This window comes from Crocodylus porosus, unplaced genomic scaffold (genome assembly GCF_001723895.1).
Source record: "Crocodylus porosus isolate Cpor-Errol unplaced genomic scaffold, CroPor_comp1, whole genome shotgun sequence".
In the NCBI taxonomy this organism is placed as follows: Eukaryota; Metazoa; Chordata; order Crocodylia; family Crocodylidae; genus Crocodylus; species Crocodylus porosus.
The window spans coordinates 21,920,196-21,944,650 of NW_017728910.1; the positions used below are offsets into that span (position 1 = coordinate 21,920,196).

The following is a 24,455-nucleotide window of genomic DNA, read 5'->3' on the forward strand; positions in this document are numbered from 1 at the left end:
TCCCGCGGCGGGGATTCATTTAGGGGCCCTGCCTCGGTGGCTCCCCTGCGTGCAGGGGGGGACGCTGGCAGCTGGCTCCCACAGCGGTCACCAGGCTGGGGCGCAGGTGCCAAGCACAGCGCGGCTCTGGGCCTTCACTCCATGCAGCAGCTAGGGAAAACTGAGGCACAGGGAAGCAGAAGGTCGCTTAATGCCCCGAGGATTAAACAGGCTCCGGGGACACCCGCGCCTGCAGCGAGGGAGGGCGGGCAGGGTGCCCCCCGGCCACAGCCTTGCAGCAGGGGCAGGAAGCGGGCATGCGGGCGCGGCCGGCTTCGTGGGGGCGATGTGCGCATGTGCGGCGCAGCCGCGCATCTTTCCCTCTCCCTCCAAAGGCGCCCGTCGCAGGCGAGTGAGGTCATCAGCGTGCGTCGGCGCTGCGGCTGGGCCTGTGCCCACGTGAGGCGCTGCCGGGCAGGCGGGACGCGCCGGGGCTGGGGCGGAGCTCGGGGGCTTCTCCGCTGCCGGGATGCGCCGGGCGGCCCTCAGGGATGCGTGGGGGGGGGGCGCAGTCAGCCTGTCCCCAGCGTGACTGGGCGTCTGGCAGGTGGGGGGGAGCACCCCCTTTTTGTGGGTGGCAGCTCTGCACCCCGCCTTTATGGGGGTAGAGTTTCTGCCCCCTCCCGGTTTGTGGCGTTGGGGTTGGTTTTGGGGGGTTCCTGGTTGGGGTGGGTATTTGGGAGTGTGTGAGGGAAGCTTGGAAAGCACCCTCCCCTTCCACATGGGGTTTTGTTGGGGCAGCCTGTTGCAGATACATCCCTTCCCCCTGGCATCCTCCCCAAGAGGTGTTTTTACTACGGGGGAAGCTAAGGTCCATGAGACCCCATCACTGGGGTTGGGTGGGTGGGCCCTGCACCCTGCCTGCGGACTTTGGGGTGTGGGGGAGATGGGGAGAACCGGCAGGTGCTGTGGTGGCTCGGGGCAAGTATTGTTTGGGTCACATACCCCTGAAAGCAACCCTGCATGACAGGAGGCAGCCCCCCAAAACTCTTGTGGCCGGCCCTGGGGGAAGCGCCTTCCTGAGTGTGAATATCATTTCCTAGTGCCGACAGCGGTGGTCACCGCGTGATCTCGTCCACTCCAAGTTTGCAGCTCATCTTCGAGCGGCGGGTCCTGGAGCTGGTTCTGCGCTCTATAGTCTCTCGCTGTCCGGCACTGACGGGAGCCGGGTGTCCCGCGCCAGCCGTATCCGTAAGCAGGTTGCGTCACTCTGAAGCAGTCCCGGGAGTGGAGCCGGGTTGTCGGGCTCTGAAGAGCTACCGCTTTCCTCTACTGTCTGCCTCTGTCCTGCCCCAAAAACCTTATGGTCTTCTTGTCCCATGTTAGGACAGTAAGTTCCTGGCACTTGCATAGTGCTCCTTGATGTTTGGCTTGTACAAGTAATAAAAAAAAAAAAAAAGAAAAGGCATGGAGTGTGAGGGGTCAGGTGCAGCCTCTTCAGCAGTGTGGGAGGGTTTTAAATCTAGGCAAATACAGAAGAGTGGTGCTGGCTGGGACTGTTGTAGTGCTTGGGGTGATCTTACAAGTTAGACGGGAAGGAAGGAGACTTAGATCTAAAATTTCTCAAAATAGGAAGTGCACAACTACGGGGCTGCCCAACCTCTTCCTCTCTGCCTTCCAGTCTTCTCTTGCAAAGTTTTACAGCACTCTTTCCCTCTCTCAAACAAAAGCATCATCTGCTTCAGAGTGCCAGTTTTCTCACTGCTGAAGTCTTCCAAATGTTAATGATCTGGGCAGTGCAACGGCAGTGAGTATGCAGCGTAGCTGAGCGGAGATGGGTTGCTGAGGTTGAACACAGTTGTTAGGAATTTGTTTGCTAAGGTAGGAAGAAATTGTACGCTGAGAGGGAGTAATTCCTCCTCCTGCCAGTGAAGCACCTGTCCCTGTGGGACGTCTTCAAAGAAATAGAACTTGCTGTAACCAGAACATGCAGCTAATTCAACCTGTTTTGAGACAAAAAATTTAAAATGTCAGTCTTGACAGTTAATGCCCCTGAGACAAATGGAGATGCTCACTTTTTTTGGAATTAGTGAAAGTTGCAGGTGCTTGCTAATAGGCTCTGAAATTGTCCATTTAAAAAACAAGTCATAGTGGAGTTCCTCAGTCCCTGTGCTGTAACTAGGGGAAGCTGCGCGTGGGCTTCCATTTACTCTGTTCCTGTCTCTGCATGGGTTATGAAAATAAACTTAAACCTTCAGTTTAGGGATTTCCACACTTCTCCGTGCTTAGGAAGTTGTCAGCATGGAGTTGCTGGTATTTCAAACAAAACAAAAAGAAAGCTGAAAACAACTTGAAGTGGCATTATCATCCTTTTATTTATACAAAATATACTTAAAAATAATGCCTGATTAAAAATCCATTTTAACCTCCTTGTAAATCAGTCAATGCATTTTCTCTTTAAAAATCTATTTCTGTGTTTTTGCCAGGTTTTCTTAACTGAATCAACGCTATTCTTTAAAGTCAAGTTGTCATTAACTGGCCAGATGTAAGTTTAGGTTGGGAATTAGAAGACGGTTTCCAGCATCCAAAGAATGAGATTATGGCCCAGCCTTTTAATAGGGGCAAACCTGCTTCGCTGTTAAGTACAGGTTGGTAAGTTTTGTGCTTGGGTTGGCAACTAAACTTGCCAAACAGCAAAACAGTGCACTTGGTGACCCTGTGAGAGTCCTTTTCAGTCATATGTTCTTGTCTTTTGGTGTCACTAGCATTTTTTGTGTATCTTGCATTTCCTTGGTGTCTTTCATCCCAGAGCTGCTTCTTGGGGATTGCTACAGATTTTGAGGTGAGACTCAGCAGTCGTTCAGCAGGGCACAGAGCGCAGCAACAGTTTAGAAAGGAAGTGAGGAGAGACACTGTACCCGATAGTGCAAACTTGTCATTCTTTTGTTTGCATTAAATGAAATGCTGTCCCGTGTTCGTAGCTGTAGTCTAAATAATCAGTAACTGCAAGTGGTTATGCTAGTACACTGTGAGGTGGTTGTGTCCTAGTTTTGTGGTATATGTATAGCTGATCTATTTTCTATTCCCATGTTTAATCATTGGGGCATTTAATTATTTTTGGGTAGAATGCTGTTCTTATTAAAGCCAGTCAGCACAAGTTTCTAACTCAGTGGTATGGTTCTGGTACATTTTGGACTCCTAAAAAAACAAACAAACAAACAAAAAACTTAGAAAATGTATGTCCCTTCATGGTTAAGCTGTCAGCCGAACAGTAAAAAGAAAGGAATCCACGGTAAAAAAAATGGTGTATTTGCATCTTTAATTAATACTTCAATTCAAAAAGGAGGGTGACATAGTTGCAGTCTTGTAAATTGTTAATGTAATGTGTATAGTTGATTGTTTTAACGTGGCATGTAGCATGCTGACTAAAATGCAAGTGGGAAGCTTGTATAAGCACTGACTCCTTCACTAATGAGCTAGTGGAGTTTGTGTATGCAACAATCTTTAGCACCCCCCCCCCATAGGGGTTCTTTTTTAATGCTAAGGACCCAGTTTTGCATTTGCTTATTTAAGGGCCGGGAACTTCTACTGATGTGATTATTCAGTGGCTATGCGCACCCAAGATAAAATTGGCCGTAAGTAATATGACAGCCTTTAAACTTAAGTGTAAACTGATTTTGTTTAGTATTTCATATTGCATTGTGTTATTTTAAAGTTAAGTTTTTTGCAGAATTAGCTGGAATACTTTGAATACCTTGGTTTTGCAGTTTAGCCAAGTTGCTCCCAAGTTGTAAATTTTATTTGCCAAATCCAAGTAATTAATTCCCTTTTTTCTAAATTATATTTATAAAGATATACTTAAATAAAAATATCAGGGGGGTGGGTCATATTCACCTAAAAGGCTATGCTAGGATAACCCTACTACCAGCGGCATGAAAATACTCTGTTATAATGACAAAATGCAATATCTTTCACATTTCAGGGGTATAGGTTATAGCAGTGTTGGTCATGTGCCCAAAAGCTTGCTAAGAAGAATTTTTGCCAACTATTTGAGTTGGTCTAATAAAAGATACTGGATTTACCCAAAGAACCTTGCCTGTTATAATGAAGCTTTTTTTTGGGGGGGTGAGAGTAACTTTTGGAGCAGTTCTTAAAGCATTCCCACCATTGTGGAGCACCAATACTGATGTCGTTGTATCTGGATAGCGATGTTCTGCAATGGCAGTTCTGTCCTCAGACCAGTTCAGGTGCATTTTCTCCTTGGGCTTGATTTCCACAGGACTTCCCCCTGAATTTTTCCCGTGATTGCTATCACGATAGCAGTCTCAAGGATGAGACAGTGGAAGCTGGCAGTACTTTGCCACTCTCTAGGTCTGCTGAGGGTTAAATAGCCAGCTGTTTGTGCTCAGGTCAGCGCTGTCCCGGTTGATCCTTCCTGCAGTGCTGGAAGAGTGTGATGCATTGTGCGCCAAATGGCAGGTTTAACAGAGCACCGAGCAGTGCACTCCTGATGTCGTCTCGGACAGCGGTGACGCACAAACCCAATGGAGGGGGCATTTACAAAGCAATAACCCGACGTTACACCGGCTTTGTTCTGCTTGGGTCTCTGTGCCGTGCTCCTCGCCCTCCGCGCGGTGCTGCAGGGACCAGGGGATGTTCCGGAAGGGCCTGTGACAGTTACAGGCAGCTATAAGACGGCCGGTGAGCGAGATGCTGCTGAGCCAGGGAAGCTGCTCTGGGTTTTCGGGTACAATTACTAGGGGGACCTTTATCAGGCAGTTCCTCATCACTCAGGAGCGTGTGCCGTCGGTGTCAACCTGACCATAAGCAGCATCTCTGCTTTGGGGTGGGGAAAGCCAAGAGTAGAAAAGCCCCCTGCTTGGAGGTGCGGCTGCATCCCATTTAGGATAACAGCTGTTTTATAAATGAGATCATTTGCTGCTGGGACTTCCTGTTTTTACCTCCATCTTCCCATCCATAAGTGCAGTGTTTTATTTCCTGGTTCAGATCTCTGTCTCCAGTGAGCATCTAACCTTTCTTTGCACAGGGTGTGCAGCTTTAAGCATTTACCTTTTAAGTTTGCCCTCTGTTTATGTTTCTACCCTCCTATAAAATAAAACCTGCTTTCTTTTTTTTTTTTGGTCCTCTGTTTTTATAGGCTTTGCAGTACTCATGGTTACATCGGGACTCCTGTTCTGAACACCTGTTTCCATATGTTGATCACTTCCTGAGATCTGCCTTTAAGGCTGACATTTTCCAGGCTTGATCTCAGTTAAAAGGCATTTCTTCTTTAATGCTCACAGACAGTTCCCTTTTTATGTTGTACTTGATTCTCTTGTGACTGTGGAAGAAACCCAAATCCTATAATAATAGTCCTTCTTGAAAAACAGATTTCTTAGTAGGTTGCGGAGGGAAAAACAAAGTCTAAGGGAGTGAAAAATAATTTCTGCTTGCCCTCGGTGTCCTCTTTTAAACCTTTGCACAGTTTAACAGAGCTGTGAGCCTTTTATAGTACACAGCTTCTCTGAGGTAGTGTAGGACTTTGATAGGAACAGCTTCTTGTGTTCGTGTTTGAGAGAGGCCTTTACAGTCTTCCCCTCTTTCTGATGCTGCTGGCCTGCTCTTTCTTTGTGTCAAACATTCAGCTCTTCTGCTAACCCAGTCTGCCAGGAAAATGATTGCTGATGGCCGCAACAGTGGAGATGCTCCTTATATGTCTTCTCCATTTCAAAAGGATCTGGGAGGAGTGTCAGCATCTCCATGTACTTTGATCACTAATTAAGCCATTAACTGTGCTGAAGTAGGTGTGGGCAAGTTGGTAATTCTGAATTTAAGGGCCAAGTACTCGGGCAATTGTTTGCTTTTACATAAAGAGTCAAAGCAGTGTTTCTTAAGTCTAATATGCAGTTATTGCAGATGGGATAGGGATTTCTTGGGCTAGTGTCCTGAGCTGGTGGTGTTTGGTTAACTGGAGTTAATTAACTCTTACATCATGGCAATCTGGTGAGGTGCCCTCTGACTCCATAAGGCATAGCTCTATGGGTAAAGGAACCATCGTACAGTAGAGCTTGGCTATTGTGAAACTTCGTTTTTCCTGGAGAAAGGAAGCTTCTTGCATTGCAAAGTGCAAGTTTTGTTATCCTTTTAAAAAATGACTGCTATAGGTGACTCCATAGAGTACGCCCAGGTTTGTGATACTATAGCAAGGCTTCAATGTGGTACTGATGGCATCTGGTGATGATGAATGCTGGGTGGCTGACATAACTTGTGAGACTAGAGGTTAAGCAGCTACACTTCACAAATTGGGGGTATTGAGAGTGACACGCTGAAAGCTGTGGAGTCAAAACTCCAGTTGGGATATGGGGAGATTGGGTGTTAAACTCACCTATTCTCTGGCCTGACTTGGAGGGGAGTTGAGTGTGGCGCTGCAGGTATCCGAGTTGCTACATCTGCTGGAGTGCAGTGATAGCATTTGGGAGGTGACTGCGAGTGCAGCTGGGCATGCTGCCTGAGGAAAGTGCTTCCTGTGTTTTGATTCTGTCTAATTCAAGACTATCTGAAATGCAACTTCTCTATTTTCTTATTCTTACAGCTGCCCTTCCAGATCATAATGCAGCAGAAAAATGAAAGAACACAGCAGAAACTTACATTGGAAAAGAAGTCACTCGTTGGCCCTTTCTAGAAGATGGACCACTGGGTTTTGGGGGCTCAGGAAATACTGCTTCCAAAAGCAGCATTTCTTCCTAACTAAGAAACAAAGACTGAGTAATCAGTCAGTTGGGAGGCCAAAGCAGAACAAACTGTGCAGGTATCTCCAGTGCAGAAGGAAGACGCTCAAATTCCAGAGTCCGTGGGCTCCTGAAGTGCTTCTAAATGCAAAAAGTCATCAAAAACCAACTGCTGAACCTAGAACCTTTCCTGCAAAAACATCCAGGAGGACAAGAAGGTGCTACTATCATGGCAAGACTAGAAACCCATCTATAGAGGAACTGAAGGAGCTGGACAATGAGTCCTTCCAGGGTGAAGATCTCTTGAGCACAGGATTACAAACTAACACTGGTTTTAACAGCTTCCAGGGCAATGGCCCCAGTGCCTGTTGTGGTGAGCTGTGCGGTGCTGCCTCACCTGTAAAGAAAGATGGTCTTGCACATACTGGGGAGGACAGCAATTATGATGAAGGCAACACGGTCCTAGTAGTTCTGAACAACTGTAAAAGGAAGCCTTGTTGCAAAGGGCTGGAGCAGAATGGAACTTGTGGCCCCTTGACTACCCAAAAGAGGTCCAAATTTAACCAGTATATTGTACAAAAGAGATCCTTATTTATGATGCATAAGAAACTTTCTATGCCTAGGCTTCGGTATAGAGTTGTAAAATCCCCGACAGGCAGAGCAAGAGGAAAGATCTGCAAATCGAGTAAAGCCAAGCCTAGCTGGGTGGAGAAGGTTACCAGGGACTGTCAGGAGACTCTCCAAGAGAACTCTAAAAGGGCTTGGTGTAGCTGGCTTTCCTGTTGGATATCTAAGAGTCACCCTCTCTGGAACCTGTACAGCTCATCAGATATGAACAATAATACACCCGAATCTGTAGCAGAGGAGAATGAAACGCATACATCTGACATCTGCCTTACACAGGATGCATTGCAGTGCGACGAGCTATTTTCTGAGGAGCTGGCATCTGGAGACCAGGATGGCAGTGTTAAAATCTGCCAGCCAGAGCTGCATGAAGCAGCTCCTCTGGTGGATACAGAGACCTTGCAGGGGGTGGAGTCAGAAGAGGTACCTGCAGTGGACGGTTGCCATGATGATGATTTTTTCATCTCAGTAACAGAAAAAGAAATTGCAATTTCAGGGCAAGAAGATATAGACTGTGATCAGATTATGGGCACTGATGGAACAATATCATTGGAATCCTACAAAGAGGATTCTAGCACGAATGAGAATGGACCTTTCTTTATGGAGCTGGCACAAAACGAAGACAGCTGTAGCCAGATGGAAGTAGAAAGCTCCCTAAACCTTGACATTTTTAGTTCAAAGCTATTAGATCACCCTTACTGTAAAAGCCCTCTTGAGGAGCCTCTGCCAGAAAGCACAGGACTAAAATCAGGAACTCGAAAGGGAGGCAAAAGGAACAGTCAGAAAGCATCTCATGTGGCTGATGAGCAATTGGCAGCGTGGCTTTGTGGTATACCCCTTATGCATGTCTTAGGGCACCTTATGAATAGCTGGCTGTAGCCTGTGATGTTTCTTTATCACTTGAATTCCTGTATTAAAAGGGTTTTACATCATGTAGTACAAAAAGTGCCTAGCTGAGTGTGTAGTTGGGGGAACTAGAAAGAGGAAGGCTGTTAGGGCAGCGCTGTGCTTGCTTGGCAGGCTCGTTCAGGCTTTAGTCGGGTGCCTTTGGAAGCATGTGAATTAATGCTTGGTTGACATGAGCCTTTTATTTTTAAGGGTTTGTTGTGGAGAACAGCTTAACTTTAGTCAGGTCACCGGTAAAAGATATTTGTTAGCATTTTAATGCTCTTTATCTTGATCTTTTAAAAGGCTATTATCAGGTTAAACCACTCAATTTCAGTTCCAGGTTTTTACGCTTCCTAAAATCTAAGTTTTGTAAGCAATAGTGGGGAAAAGTCTAGTTTTGGTTACAAGCAACATGATTTACCAGGTGGGGGTTTTATTTGCAAACCATTTTATTTTGCAAATAAACATTTATTTATGCTACATCTCATTTGGTTAACAAAAAATCCATCCAACCTTTAAAGGGGAGCCTGTGCTGCCTAAATGAGTCTCTCTAATACACAACTTGGGAGGAAAAGGAAGTAGTCTTGTATCCAGTGTTAGGTGTGTATGCATCCTGGCAACGGGCATTTCTTAACATAATAGGGACTAGCCAGTTTAAAGATGCTACACAGGAGGAAATGTTAAGGTGCTGTTTTGGAGCTTAATATAATCACTATAACTAAGGGTTTCTTGGTTTCTGTTGGAAAAGGTTGCATTATATGTTACCTTTGACACATCAGTGTTAAAAGAGTGCTCATAAATTTGCCCAGGACAGATTTCCCCATCTGGTAAAACATCAGGCTACTTTTTATGGTTCATGCTTTTGGAAGAGTGATGGGCTGCAGTTAAAATATGGCTTAGATTTGACCATCCCTCCATACAAGTTGCTCTATTGTTTGGTTCCTTTTGGCTTTGGCGAAGATTGATGCTGGGCCAGAAAATGAGGGACAGGGATGCATTGAGTGTCTTTGTGAAGAGATCGTGCTCTTCATGATGGTGGTGGAATATAATTTGTCTTGTTCTAAGGGGATGGTGGTCCTACTGCTTGAGACACTAACTAAAAATGTCACCTTAGATAAAAGTTAAGTTTATTGTTTTGACGGCTCCCACCTTCATATCTTCTTTAGCTGATCCTCCTTTCTGCTACAAACTTAAGTAGCCTAAGCGTATAAAAGCAGTCGGCATTGCGTTAACTTCCAAATTAGCAACACTTGTGTGACTTCAGAAAGCAATCAAGAACTTTCTGAATGAAAGTAGGTGACCATAAAACTGCCCACTTTTGGAGTCAAGGCTCTGTTTCAGGGTGACTTGGGACAGGGCTCCTCTAGAAAAGGTTTGCTGCTATCCTGTGACTATTTCTGCACCAGCAAACCCCATTAACATGGTCACAGATCTGACTGGTAAGAAATGGGTGGTGCTGATCTAGCTTCTGTCAGTTCTTCCAGCTTAAATAGTCTCCCTGCAAAGGTGCTTGTGCTGCTGTAACTGTGTACACAAGAGCTTTAGCCAGCAGAGAAGTGTTGTTTAAAAAAAAAAAATCAGTCCAGTAAATGAAATTGCTATCCCAGCAAAATGGGGTCCCAGTGTTGACCGGCTCTCGACATGTGGGGGAGTGCAGCTGTATCCAGAGTTCTGCGGATGTCATCAGCTGTTGCAGAGAAATTCAAAACCCCGAGCTGGGATGTTACCAGGCTCGCAGCATTTTGGTTTGTTCTAAAGCCACATTAAGTATCTAATTAGGGCTCAACTGTAAATTCCACCCTGGAGATTCTGATCTCATGCCAGCTTTGAACTTTTGAACTTGGTGTTTTTCCTCTTCAAGTCGCTCTCGATTTTACACCAACAGGATTGAGGTCCAGCTCTGGCCAGGAGTAATAGCTAGAGGTGCCCAGTCCAGTGTCTTAACATCCTCCTAGTATTTGCAGGGGGAAATTTGTAAAGTGCAGCTTAACATCTGTACTTTAACATTCTCTACTTCAGCATCTTCTCACTGAAGGTTGTTCTCGCTGTCCCTGACTCTCTTCCAGCAGTCACTGCACAATGCGTGATGGACTTTTAGTGTAACTCATATTTCTTCTTTCTTTTGTTTGAAATATTTCAGTCCTATCCCAGCTTCGTTCCCCTCCTTCCCCTGTAATGGATCCAGCTGTGTCTTTTCAGTCTGTGCCCTTCCTTCCTTTTCATCCTGAATCCCCTTTTCCATCTCCTTTTATGTTGTTTATATCTCTTCCTCTCCTTTCTCCTCTTCCATTTCTTTCCCCATAGTCTTGCGAATTCCATACTTTGGGGTTTTTTTTAATCCTTTGCACTTTATCCCCTCTGCCTTTCCTGTCTTTCTTGGCCTCATTCATTTCTAACTTCATGTAAACTGCTTGGAAGGTTATTCAGAGCCTGAATATTCATCAGGATAAATGAAGTTATTAAAAGCCAGTGTAAATTATAGAGGGCTTTTGGCACAAGGGCATTATGCAATGGAGGGAGAGCTAACAATTGTTCCCTCCTTCATTTCCCTGGAAAGAGGATGCTGTCTCTCAGGCCTTGCTCTATGCTTCCTCCATCTGTTAAGCTTCTAGCTAGTGGATTTCTGACACCCTTCAAAGTCTTTTCCCCATTTCAAAAAGCCTCTTGACTACCCGAAGGGAGCTGGGTTTTGGATGCTTGAAGGGCAGTGTGCTTACCATGTGTTTTCTGACCACTAAGAGAAATTGGTTTGTTGCTCTTTTATTTTTGCTTCCTCTCCCTGGCCCTCCAGCTTCAGTCTTTTCATTCTTCCCAGTAAATATCTCCAGTTGCTGTTGTCCCTGCTGTTCAGAGCAGGGGGAAATTCCTCCCATCCTCAGTTGGATGCCTTAACCGCAGTGTGGAAGGTATTGAATTCATTGGTAGGAACTGGCAAAGAGTGCATGGTGGTCAGCAGTGCTGCAGCAGTGAGGAGTCATGGGGGCTCCTGTGTGAACTTGGCTGCTGGCAGCTCCTACCCTGTGCTCCGTTCACATTGGAGGCAATTTTTGTAATGGCAAGGCTAGAAAACTCAATGAATACTCTAATTCTCTCTGAAAGCAGTAGCATGTTGAATTGGCCATACAATGAAGATAGTAATAGAAATGAGCAGAGGGCCTGATTTTCCTCACTTGCGGTGGTGAAAAGGGAAGAGAATTGGGCCCCAAAGCATTTAAAAAATGTTTTTATAGAGCCGACTTTCAGGTGATGTTGGGCTTGTTATATGGGGTTCTGCTTTCAGGGCCATGCTCTTTAGTATAAAATCAACTGTGCGTACCCTTACGAATGGCTGGGGAGGTGACTGGTTTATTAAGTACTGATAAAAGCTCAGGTAACTAGTTTTCAGAGACCAGTGAACTATTTTTTTTTCATGTTTGCCTTTACATTTTATCTGCTTTTATACAAAGGATTCCTGGATGAAGTTATGAAGAAATATGGCAGTTTAGTTCCACTCTGTGAAAAAGATGTCATGGGAAAATTAAAGGAAGTCTTTAACGAAGATTTTTCCCATAGGTTTGTAGCTTTTTAATATTCTATATGACTTCTAGGGGAAAAAAAAGATGACTTGAATTACTAATTCCTGTGCCACATAGAAACTGCCTCTTGTTGGAATACAATTCCATTTGAATAGGAATAACCTGTCATGTCTGTTTCTGCAATCTTCATTTTGTTTTAGAAAGCCTTTTATCACCAAGGAAATCATGAACTATCGGGCAAAGCATCCAAAATCTTCCACTTGCAATTTCCGGGTCTTCTATAATAAGCACATGCTAGATATGGATGATTTGGCTACACTGGATGGTCAGAACTGGCTAAATGACCAGGTTAGAGATGCTTGGTATTTATGTGGGTCTTTACCTCTTTGTGGCTTCTAAAAATATCAGTAACCCTCACAACCCACCCACCACCTTGGTAAGAAAAGTTCGTCTGATAGAGGAGAGGCAGGGTCAGGTGACTTTGGCAGTGGCAGACCCAGAAATAGCTCTCGAGTCTCTGACTGCAGACTTGTGCACATGCAACAAGACTGCACTTCCTTTCTGAGACAGCAGTTGTTGCAGATATTTAAAAATGTACATGTATTTCCTCCTCTTCAGTTCCAATGCTAGAAAAGCAGACTGTAATACAAGAAAACCAGGATGTAACAGCAATGTGTGGCCCATTGCCAAAACACTAGAGCGACTTGAAAGGCTCAGACATACACTAGTAGACTTGAATTAAAACTATATTTTAGATTGAGGAAGTCTTTCAGCCAGTTAAATTGTGTCTTTTCTGGCAGCCCATTAGTTCCAGCGCTTGCCCTTCAGAATACCGGAGCATCAGTCCACTCCAATTAGTCAACTTCTTGTCTTGAATTCCAAGTGTGCTTTTTACACGTACTCACAAGGCCTGGGTTTTCTCAGTGATATAATTGTACGGAAAAGTTATTTCAAGCAAACTAAAATCTTTACTAACTCTTGCAGATTATTAACATGTATGGCGAGCTCATAATGGATGCAGTCCCAGACAAGGTGAGCCTTTTTTCCCCCCCTCCCCCTGCTCTCCTCCTGAAAGGATAACTGTTATGGGCTCAACAGGAAAGGTGGTGTAAGGCCATAGGCATTTCAAACCTATGGAAGGCAGGTTAAGGCTGCAAAATTTATGGCAGCCTGAATCAGGATGAGATGCTCCCAGTGTGATCCAGCACAGCCTTATGCTGATGTAGTTATGTTGCATTCAGCTGTGGAGTTGCATCAGGGCTTATCGGTGCATGTACAGTGCCTCATTTAGGTAGCGCACTTCTAGATGGGGAAGGAGATGGCAAGGCCACATCTACTCTGGCAATCTACAGTGCTGTCTGTGGTGAGCTAGGAGACATTTCTGTGACAGATATTTAGTGAGAGGGGAGGGGATACCACTTTTTGTCCTTAGGATGCTATTGCAACATTTCTGAAGCTGAGATAGTTGACTTCTTTAAGGAAGGTTTAGCTTGGTTTAAAATTCCTCCTAGTGACTCAGTGACCATGGGGAAATGGCCCCTTTGTATTTACTGTCCATTTGACGTCTTGGTTTGCTGTGCTGATACAAACCTTTAGTGCTTCTAGTCCAGCGAGACTCTGAGCCCAGCCCGTGCGCAGAAATGAGATGGGTTCTCTTCTGCTTCATGCATTAACACAATTGTGAGCTACTTTCTGGATGCAGTGTTTCTAGCTCACAACAGGGGGGCTTGGGGCAGACAAACCCATCTTGCGTTTCAGATCACAGGAATGGCTTTGTAGCAATGTGCTTTTTAAATTGCCATCTGTTTACTAGCAAGTTGGACAAATCTCATCTGGAATCATTGAGACCACAAAGGAAGAACCACAGAAAGCCATTTTTAGATCGGCTCTTCCAGCCATAACCCTCCAATGTCCATGCTCAGAATGAACAGCACTGCCTTTTTTCTCTCTCTCTTTTTAAAGTGGTGATGGTAATTCTTCATTAGTATTCCCTGTGCTTTCTAAGCATGCACCAGAGTTGTGGTATTGGAGATTGCATCTGTCTACCCCCACCCGCTCTTTCTTTTTTAATAGCACATAATTTAAATCCTCATGGGAGATCTTGTGCTAGTCCCTAGTAGAATGCAATTTTGAAGTTTCTGTTGGAATAGCCAGTGGCTGTTCTGCATTTTCAAATGCTGAAGTCTGACTTTTTTGTTCAAGTAATAACTCGAGCTTTCTACACTCACACTACCAGCAAAATGTATCAAAACCAGATGTGTTAAAATACGTGAGATGTGACTGATTGGTGAGTGCCAGTGCAGAGTGATCCCTTTAATTGCAAATGATAATGGTACAGGGTAATAGAAGGGTTAACATAGAGTTTTTGTGGGGGGGGGTTTCTAATATAGAAGTCTGCCGTCTTTGTCCACACAAACAGTTCTAGTTGCTCGCAGAGCGGATGCGGTACAACTCAGAAACGATCGAATGCCTGTGTTTTGTCTGGAGTCTGGAACTGGCCATGGGGTTGAATGCCAATGACCACGTTTGTGTTAAACTTCATGAATTTTTTGGTGGTCACCTTCTATTTATGCATTTATTTTGAGTCATGGAGCAGAAAACAGCTTCTGGCAAATTTATTAAGTGGGGACAATGAGAGAATAGGGATCTTTAATCCCTGGGATTGGGGGGGGAAGAACAATAGCAATAACTCTTTTCAGCTCTTCTGTTCCCGAACAAAACCTTGGAGTGATGCACAAGAGGTCTGGCAATAGCAAGGCTCGAAGTGTAAACACTACGTCGGATGTTTTTAGGGGAATAAAGCTGCTTTATCTTCCTTCTAAAGAACACTGATATCCAAAGCTTACCGCAACACCCATCAAGTTGCTTGTTCCTATTGGTAGCTAGTTTAAATTTAATTTCACTGCTGTTTTAAATAGCCAGTTTAAATGTTTAGTTTTGTACAAGTTCTTGTGAGTGACTGTGCGTACATTTATGAACACTTCTGAGCTCGCTTCTGTTTTTAATTTGCCTTTCTAGGTTCATTTCTTTAACAGCTTTTTTCATAGGCAGCTGGTAACCAAAGGATATAATGGAGTAAAACGATGGACTAAAAAGGTACTATTTCATTTTATTTTCTGTTGCTTACTACTTATATGGACTAAGCTAGCACATGCTGATGCTTCCCGTGACTAGGGAGAAGTGCTATCATGAAATATTAAAGTGCCTGTATTAAAGTCTGGTAACAACCCAAAACAAAATCCTGAAAAGCCAGCAGGTTGCCCCCATTTTACTTGGTGTGGTTAAATTTTTGGAAACCCAGCTTTGTAAACTGAATCATCTTTAAGTAGGTAAACTCTGTGTGAATTTGTATAGTTTGTCAAACTGTTAAATACATATGGGAATCAGTTTTTTTGTTTTGCCGCTTTTTAGCCACCTCCTAGTGCTTCCCAGCCACTCAGCTTCTGGGCAGCTCAGCTGAATTCAAATATTTTTTAGTACCATCAGTAGAATTGTTTGTTAAGCTCTAAAAGGTTACTCCTGGCCAACTATCCTAAAGAGAGAGCCTGTAGCTAATGACCCTGTGTGATTACCCTGTTTGCTGGTGATCTGCAAGAAGGAAGGTATTCAGCCTGACTTCCACGACCCAGGTCAGCTTGGAAAGAGTCTTTGTGAGAGAAAATTGCTGATTTCTTATGGAAATGAGGTGACGGCTGAAGCCCGCAATGCATTAACACAGGTATTAAGAAAGTTTAAATAAAGCTTCCTCACAGCTAGGAATGGTGTGTACTAATACATGAATGCACACCTTGCTGGGGTTATTTGACCCCAGCAGCCTTTCCTGGCCAGACCAGGGGGGCTGGACCTGGTATCTCAGGAGGTCCCTTCCAGCCCTACACTTCTGTGAATATGTATTTAGTGGGTTACAGTGGTCAAAATCCTCATCTTAAATAATCTGGAATTTCTTAAAACAAGTCTGGCTTTCTCTTTTTTTTTTTTTTTTTTTCCCCCCCCCCGTGCACTAAATATTACTATTTTGTGTTTTGCAAAAATTCTTAAAGTGAAACAAAAGAGTTCAGTTTCACTTCTTGGCTCCCATGTCCTTGAGCAGCACTTGGATCATGTCCGGTAGGGAGCGTTCAAATGGGGACCAAGACAGTTAAGTGAAACTCAGGTGAAAAAATATTGCACTCAAACACTTACAAAAGTCCCTTAAATCGTGAATCAAGCTATTCAGCAGGGCGAAGGTGGGGCAGAATTTCAAGGATTGGCCAAAAAAAAAATCATTAAACTGCTCAGTGTGAATTTTTTTTCACCCACAAACGGAAACATCATGCTTAAGAGATGCCGCTGCAGTGCCTTTATGGAGCGGGTACAGCAGTGCCCACATCTCCTGTGATGTCCCACACCCAGGGTCATGTATTCTCCAAGAGCAGTGCCTAGTGCATCATGGGAGATGGAGCCCCATCAGACAGACTGCCTTAGAGAGGGGAAAAGGGAGTCCGAGGTTGAGACCTTTCTCTCTGGGACTCCATCTCCCATGATGCGCTGCAGTCACTCTTCTTGGAGAAGGGTGACCAAGCCACCACCATTGTTCCTTGCCAGAAGTTATCTTACTGTTGCAATTGCCCTCAAATGCCTACTTGTAGATTAGGTCTATAGTAGCCCTGTATTTTGCTGAATTTGCAGATCACATCTCTTCTTTCCATGACATTGCTGGCTGGAGTGGCTTGCAGAGCAGAATATGCTTGGTGCTGTACACACCTTGCAGTTCTTCCTCTAGAGACTCTGACTCTTCCCTGATGAACTGCAGTTAATTGGGCAAGAAGAACATAGTGGCATGTTGCAGTGAATGAGGGTTAGAAAATTGCACAGGCCTGCTGTTTGTTTATGGAGTTTGAGTTGTGACTGCTTAATTTGCTGACCCATTTTTTACTGGCATCAGCACTGTGCAGTCGATACAAACTAGCAGAGTTCAGAATACAGGAACTTCCTTGCTGAAGATGTATAAATGATCTCTATTGATTCCAGGTTGTGTGGTCAGCCTTGGATAAAATTAGTCCCCCAATCTTCCATTTTTAACAAGTGAAGTGTGTCCACCTTGCCAGAATCGTAGGTGGAGACTAAAGGTGGAACCCCACCATGTTCAGTCACTCTTGTACTGCAGTCACGTCTCACACCTAATACTTTAAGTGAGCATATGACTGAAATGCATGTGAAAGACTCTTTATGGGATGGATTCGGAGAGAACTCTTATTCTGGGGTCAGGAGAGAGCAAAGCTGTTTAAGTATAGCATTGCAGGATGTGTGCCTGGCTTTCCTGCAGGCTGTGAATTAATTTTGTAATGTGTTTTTTGTTTCGTTTGCCAGGTGGATTTGTTCAAAAAGACCCTCTTGCTCATTCCGATTCATCTGGAAGTCCACTGGTCCCTCATTACAGTGAACATCCCCAATCGAATTATTTCATTTTATGATTCCCAAGGCATTCATTTTAAATTTTGTGTAGAGGTAAGAGAAATGATTATAGCTAACGCCCTTGAGTTTTTGCTCTAGAAGTGTCATTTTTTTACCCTCTCCAAAATAAATAACTCTATGCATGGTATCAACTTTTGCAATAATGGAGTGTTTGGCAAGTATGCTGTTTGCTTCATCTGTAGTTGCAAAGCTTTTCACAGAGATAATGAATTAGTTTCACAGGTGGGGAAAATTCAGGCTCAAACCTAGCTTAGGGTGGGAGAATCCTTCCCAACGTTGGAACAGGACACACAGGATGATAGGGAAGTAGGGCTCAAAGGGACTTCAGGAGGTAGCATCCAGTCCAGCCCTCTGCTTAAGGCAAGATTGACCCTGACTAAACCATCCCAGTCAAGCAACCATCTAACCCAGTGATTCTCAGCTAACGTGTTGTGGCACTCTGGGGTGCCTTGAGAGCCTTTCAAGGGTGCCATAGGGTGCAAAACGCTGTTAGCATGGTTAGGTGTGCAAACCTAATTTGCAAGATGAACCCAGAGGTTTCAAATAGGAATCCGTAGCATTAACACTGCTCTGATCTGTTGTGGTCTGCCCATGTTCTTTGCAACAGAAGAATTGATCTTTTTTATTTTTGTGCACTCAGTTTCAATGCAAATGAAGAACTGGTATTTTCTGAGGGCTGCCTTGAGAGTAAAAAGGCTGCGAATTCCTGGTTTAACCTGCTGGCAAACTGCATCTAACAAACCCTTCTGTTGCTGTACTGTTACCTTCATCTCCACACAAGCAAATGCTAAAGGCCAAGTACAGTAAGAGAGAACCATTTTTTAAAGGAGATTGCTGTTCTGACACCATGTGAACGAAAGACAGTTGTAGTTTTTGCCTTATTTTTCGAGGGATCAGGAGTCGGGGACCTTTAGCTTTAAAATTATAACTATTTAAACTTTTAAAATTTGTCACCTGGACAAATAATACGTTTCATCAAACAAAATATTAATCACTGAGGTAAAGCACAAGCAAGTGGTTTGTGCCTGGACTAGCAAATATAATGACCACTTTCTTTTTTTTGGGTAAGGCATAATTTTGCTGTCTTAATTGCCTGTTAATGCAGCAGGCTTCCACTTCCAAGTGTGCATGGTTGTCATCTTAAGGCAGAGTAGCAATTACTGTACCCTGGAGAGCCCATCATCAGGATATCAGAATGAAAATACTTGTTTTCTGCCAGTGTTTGCCAAAGATGAAGCTGCTGATTATGGAACTGGGGGTCACCTGCTTTTTCGCTTCCATAGGTCAGGCTGCTTTGCATGCATCAGGAGCTCCCACCATTCCTCCTTCTTCCCATACCACTATTTTGGGCACCTGCCATAGTGTCCCAGCAATACACCCAAACAAGTCTGTGTGCCCTTCCCCCAACACCAGTCTCGTTCATTTTGGAGGCCAACATTTCAAGCTCAGCCGGGACTTAGTCAAATGGACTTGCGATTTCTCAAGAATTAGAGGTGCCTGAGAGAAGCAGAGATGCTGCCAACCAGAGAGTGTGTCCCCTTCTTTCCGTTTTCCACCAAACTTGCTGGGCCTTTACCCATCATGGAAAAATGCTCCCACAAAACGTTGGTGTTCCTTGTAGGCCACTTGCACAACTCACCCTGGTAGAGCCAAGCAGTGGAGGTGATTGAGTTGTAGAGGTCTTGAAACCCAGATATGTGGGGAAGAGCCAGACGTGGTTTATTTGGCCGTCTTGGCCATCTCCGTGTGAACAAATGCAAGGTTATGCTGGAAAAGACGTGTCCAGTCTAGCTGTGGAAATTTCTCTCACCTGGGGTATTTGCTGCTGCTGGCAGACTACAGAGCCAAATTCAACCTTGATGTAAGAAAATGCTGTCCCCACTGAAATCAATTGTCACCTTAACACCTACTGCTGAGCTTCGCCCCTAGTGCTGAACTTACCTTAGGTGAAATCTGTCCTCCTGTGCGAGGTCTGTGCTCCGTCCTTGCTTAAAAGCAAATGTCATCCATTCTGCACAAATAAGAGCAAGGATCCTCATTGGTGTTTTCTTCTTTGGTTGTAACTGCTGGGCAGTAGGAAGTTTCTGATTGCTGCTCTTTTTTTTCTTTTTAAAGAACATACGAAAGTATTTACTAACTGAAGCAAAGGAGAAGAATCATCCCGAGTTTCTTCAGGGTTGGCAGACTGCTGTTACAAAGGTAAGTGCCAGAGCCTATTGTAAATCCCTCCAAAGCATTAGCCTCTTGAAGTAGGCCATCTGCACTCTTGTATCTGTAGAGTTTTAAGAAGCAGTAAATATTTATCTTTGAAGCTAAAAGGCAGATGGTAGGATTGGGGCACTGTGGGCTTCTTGTCACTGGTTGAGCTCTCACACAAGTCCCTAATCCCATCTATTCCATAAATTGGGTCCAGCAGATAAGTATTCATGCTTCAAGGCCATTACTGTCTGCTTCCATGTTGGCAGGGAGGTTGAGGATGGAATGAGCTATAGAGACCAGCTCTCCTCCAGTGTTCAAGTGCCTGTTCCAAACAGTTTGAAGTGGCCTTGTGTAGGGAAGGTGGGGAAGCAGAAGTCTGGCACTGCTGCTGTGTATATTGTGCATATGCTATGGATTGTGAGCTTTGGTCTTCAGGGCTGTCAGCCTAACGCGTTCCACCAGCACTGTGTTCATTAACAAGCAAAGCTGGCAGCGACTAAAAGGGAGCAACTCACGTGAAGTGCAAATGAGGGATTTTTTGACTTGCATAACTCCTGTAATAGTTTGGAGGACACTAAACAGGTCATCGAACATCAGACAGTCATCCAGGAGCTCCCTGCTCACCCAGGATATTTTTAGGCTTTGGTACAAATTCTAAGATGGTCTTTGTGCTGCTTTTTTTTTTTTTTTGCTTTTTTTTTTTTTTTTTCTGCCCCCCCCCTCCCCCCCGGCCAGTTCTGCATAGCCTCATGAGAGACTGACTTGGGGTATAAAAAAAGGATTAGTTTTTCTTCTTGCAATGTCATAAATTTAAAGGCACGCTTAGTTTCAGAAGTAGAGTGGGGAGACGGGTTAAAAATTAGCAGAACCGACAAAACCCAGAAACGGAAAGGTTTATTACTTTGGGATGAAATCTTTGCTATTTTGGAAGAATCTAGGCAGTTCTCAGACCCTTAACCTAAAAACTTCTTTCCCTGGCCTGATCGCAGATTGTCCTTGCTGCTTTCGAGTTGCCTTTTGCAAAGTGCTTCTCTTGGCTTGTATGACTTTTGATGCGTTTTTTTTAAGTCTGGCCCATATCAAGTAGGTAGTGGTGCTCAAATATTTCCTTAAAGTAATTGGGAGGAAACCATGTTGCATAGGATGTGGAAAATCTGGCACAGGTGGAAGAGCTATTGTCAGTTTTTTATCTCAACTTGTACACTCGAGCTACTCATCCTGACCCCATCGAAGTATTGAGTTCTCATCACGTGGCATGACGGCAACTCCATTTGTGAAAGCCACAGAACAACTGGTTACCAATGAAATGGATGATCTTCATAAAGTCCCTTCCAGCCCCTAACGTCTATGAAATGAGCTCATCCATTTTTTCCTTCCAGGGCCTAATTTTGAATGTTAAATAGAGCTTTGAATGAAAATGAAAGACCAGCTGAAGACGATGCGTGTCACTTAACTTCTCCTTTCTTATCCCCGCTCAGTGCATTCCACAACAGAAAAACGACAGTGACTGTGGGGTTTTCGTGCTCCAGGTAAGAGTGTCATGTTAAAACCTCGCCTGGCCTTTGTCATTGGACTTGCCTTGTGAATGTCCCTGTTTCAATTCAGCCTTTTCATTTTCCTCAGTACTGCAAGTGCCTCGCCTTAGACCAGCCTTTTCAGTTCTCCCAGGAAGATATGCCCCGAGTAAGAAAGAGGATTTACAAGGAGCTGTGTGAACGCCAGTTAATAGACTAATAAAACTAAAGTCATGCTATTCCTCTGGCATTTCTGAAGAGCTCCAGCTGGTGTTTGTGTACTTGAATTTCTGAAAACTTCCGTGAATTTCAAACAAGTCTCAGCTGAGTGGTGTGGCCACTGTTGTTACCTCAACTTTTTCTGACATGCTCTTTAACTGGCAGAGCTTAAGAGACCTGCCACAAAATATTCCTAATGTCAGTTTGATTCTCTTTTATGTTCTTTCCTGTATTTAATATTTATTATCTAAGCATGCGTATAGGCAGAGCATGCGACTAAAAAAAAGTATAAAACTGTAGATTTGGTGCACCTTTGAAATGTAGCTAGAAATGACAGAATACAGGTTAAAAAATTGTCTGAAAACATAAAGATGCATGATCCATTTTTCTGATGCAATAATGCTTTGAATGTATCAAGAAAAAAAAAGACTCAATGCCATAAAAAGAGCAGCTAGAACCTTTTGAAATCTCAAATTCCACTTTTTCTCATTGTGGCTGTGTAGTACTGAATTCCCACCTTTATTTTATTTTTAGGCAGGTTAAATTTGCCTACAAATTTGATTTGTAGAAGACCCCCACTTCCTTTATTAGCAACTATTTAAAAAAAGAGGTTTGTTCTGTTAACATTTATCTAGCTGTCATGACCACCTTGTTCCTATGGTTGGAAAGCAGCCTTTGCACAAATGAGACTTCAGCACTTGACTGTATAATAAAAAGTGTGAAGATGTTCATCCAATCAGATTGATAGTATTTTCATATGCTTGAGAGCCGTGTGTGTGTGTTTGTGGCTATGGTAGGGAGACTTATGAAGCTGATACTGAAGTCACAGCTGGTTTTAGCCAAAGCCAGATTATCTTGGTAACTAACTACTTGAATCTTAAATGGCTGTTTCTGAGTCTCTCTGAAAACCAGCCAATTGTATGCATATCTCAGTTTAATCTTTCACTTCTGCCTGTGTGCTAGAACTGAGTTCCCTTTTCACTTGTACTGTTTATTCAAATTCCTTTCCCCTTCGTTGCATTCCCTATCAAAGAAAACGGTTGCTCCTCATCAGAGCACATCTCAAATCTTGATGACTTCTTGTTTTTTATTCTGGTAGCAGTTGCAAGCCAAGGTCTCATTGTGCTAAGCACTGTCTAAGTCAGTGGTTCTCAAGCTCACCCCTCTTAGCTCCCCCCGTGCAAACTCTTCGTTTCCGCTTCGTTTTAGATGACTGGAAAAAAAGAATACAGCAATTATTGTGTTGCGGAGCTCTGAAAGACCACATCAGGTCAGAATGTTTCAGACACGGCGCATTCGCATTCCCTGGGTTGATCTTGTAAATCATGTAGGCGTTTGCACACACAACTGTGCAGCACCCCCCCCCCGGCACCCTTAAAAGGATCCCATGGCGCACACAGGTCCTGTAACTCCTTGGTTGAATCACTGTTCTAAATGCAAGAAGGAAAAATGCCTCCAAGAGCATAGAGTTAAAGGGTGTTCAGTGCTTGACTGACCAGTACAACGTTGTCAGGACGTCGTGTGGGTTTGTCCAGCAATTTTCTTATCTGGCACTGAGAACTGGAGGCCTCAGTCCCATCATTTGTGGCATAATCCTACAACGTTTCTGGCACGTAAGAGGTTGAAGAGGAGAGCATGTCGCTAAGTGCCTTGCTGGCACAGCGCTCCCTTCACAGACCTGCTCTTTGCCATACCTTGCTGTCACCTTTTTTTTTTTAACAGTGTAGCCTTGCAATAACAGAGTATGCCCAGGGAGAGCTGTTCAGCACACCAGTATATGATTAGACTTGCAGATATTTTGTGTTTGTGCCTAGTATTGGCTCGTGATGAAGCACAACAACGTTGCTCTGCTACTGAACATCATATGTCAAACTTAAGTCCCAATTCAGCTAGACTGCTTTTAATCGGAGCCTTTGTTTCAAATCTGATTAGTTTGGGGTTCACCCCTTAACATGTGCTTACCTTCAAAAATGCTCATAAAAGCTCTGTCTATGAAAATGGTCCGTGGATGTGTTGTGAATGTAAGCACCAGTCTAATTGCCAGGGGGCCTGGGACTGAAAGCTGCAGAGACCAGCCTTAAACAAAAGTGGAAACTCTTTTCATTGCATAAGATGAGCAAAATGCAAAGAATAAATTATGTAAATGGCAACATGTGTGCTTGATGTCTGCTTTGAGACGCCTCAGATTCCTGCTTTTCAGACAGGATGTTGATGGCTGTTCATGATTCTGTGCTTGATGGGCTGAACCCTGTGTTTTAGAAATTTTTTTCCCCTTTTGGGGGAAAAGGTTTTGAAGTATTTCGTGGTTAAATTTTAAGTGATATTTTTTCCCCTCTTGTATAACAGCTTCAGAACAAGACTTTGTTGTTGTTGCTAGAACTGGGTCTCATATATATCACCATGCAGTATTGGAATTGGTGGAGGCTTTGTGTGCTTGGCAGTCAGTGGCCTGTCGAGGTTGTGGGTCCAGCTGATTATTGGACAGTGTAGGGAATACACTGACACCTTGAATGTGTACCTTCCCAGCACGGGGCGTCTGAAAAGGGGAAGGCAAAGTTGATATTAGGATAATTGAAAAAATAAAATAGTGCGTTTGGGGGGGGGAGGGGAGGTTGATCTTCATTCTCTCTGTCACACATGTAGAATGTAATCAGTGCATGGGTTTGATCACTGAGTCATCATGAGCATTTTAGACCATGGGTGACCAAGCTGCAAGACGGGTGGTGTGGGGATCCTCTGTGTGTGGATTGGAGAGGATGGGAGAGAGGACAGGGAGGCAGCACAGTGGCAGATGGGGCAGGAAAAACCCAAGGAAAGAAGCAGAAAACAGAGCAGCCGATCAGGCAGGGGAGGGGAATTGGAGTGCCACTAGGGGAGGGTACAAGGCTAATTTGCAGCATGCCTGGCAAAAAGGTGGGTTGCCATTATTGGGTGGGTTGTTTGTTTGTTGGAGTTTTTTTGGTTTTTAAGACTAGGGATGGGCAAAATGTGGCCCGTGGGACAGATGCCGCAGGGCAGCCTGGCGCAGTAAGGGCTCTGGGCAGCAGCACCAAAAACACCCCAGCGGCAATGAGGAGGGCTGCTTTCTCCCTCCCCCGTGCTGAGTAACAGTTTCTGCCCAGCAGCGCTGCAGGCCCGGGGCAGCAGGATGCACCATAGCTGGGCGGAGTGGGCGTGGGCAGTGTACTGTCGGCAGTGGTAGGGGAGGCACTGCAGAGCGCCCAGGCTCTGGGCTGTTGCAGGATGGAGGCAAGTGTTGACCAGCTATGGGGGGTGCATGCGGGGGCTCCCATGCACACCCCACATATCCTCAAACCCGCCTCCCCACAACTGCA

The 24,455-nt window shown here is 44.4% G+C and overlaps 1 protein-coding gene across 2 annotated transcripts; it reads left to right on the forward strand.

Moving 5' to 3' along the window:
- Positions 1–434: 434 nt before the first annotated feature.
- On the forward strand, positions 435–23,270 carry SENP2 (SUMO1/sentrin/SMT3 specific peptidase 2). 2 transcript variants are annotated; one of them, XM_019532801.1, is made up of 10 exons: positions 435–535; positions 6,570–8,160; positions 11,666–11,771; positions 11,935–12,082; positions 12,719–12,766; positions 14,753–14,830; positions 17,084–17,221; positions 19,304–19,387; positions 20,866–20,916; positions 21,011–23,270. In XM_019532801.1, exons 2-10 carry the CDS (start codon positions 6,603–6,605, stop codon positions 21,119–21,121), a joined length of 2,322 nt encoding a protein of 773 aa, XP_019388346.1. In that variant the 5' UTR covers positions 435–535; positions 6,570–6,602; the 3' UTR covers positions 21,122–23,270. The 2 variants fall into 2 exon arrangements, with proteins under 2 accessions (XP_019388346.1, XP_019388347.1); XM_019532802.1 differs by lacking the exons at positions 435–535; positions 6,570–8,160 and adding an exon at positions 10,912–11,125.
- Positions 23,271–24,455: the final 1,185 nt, after the last annotated feature.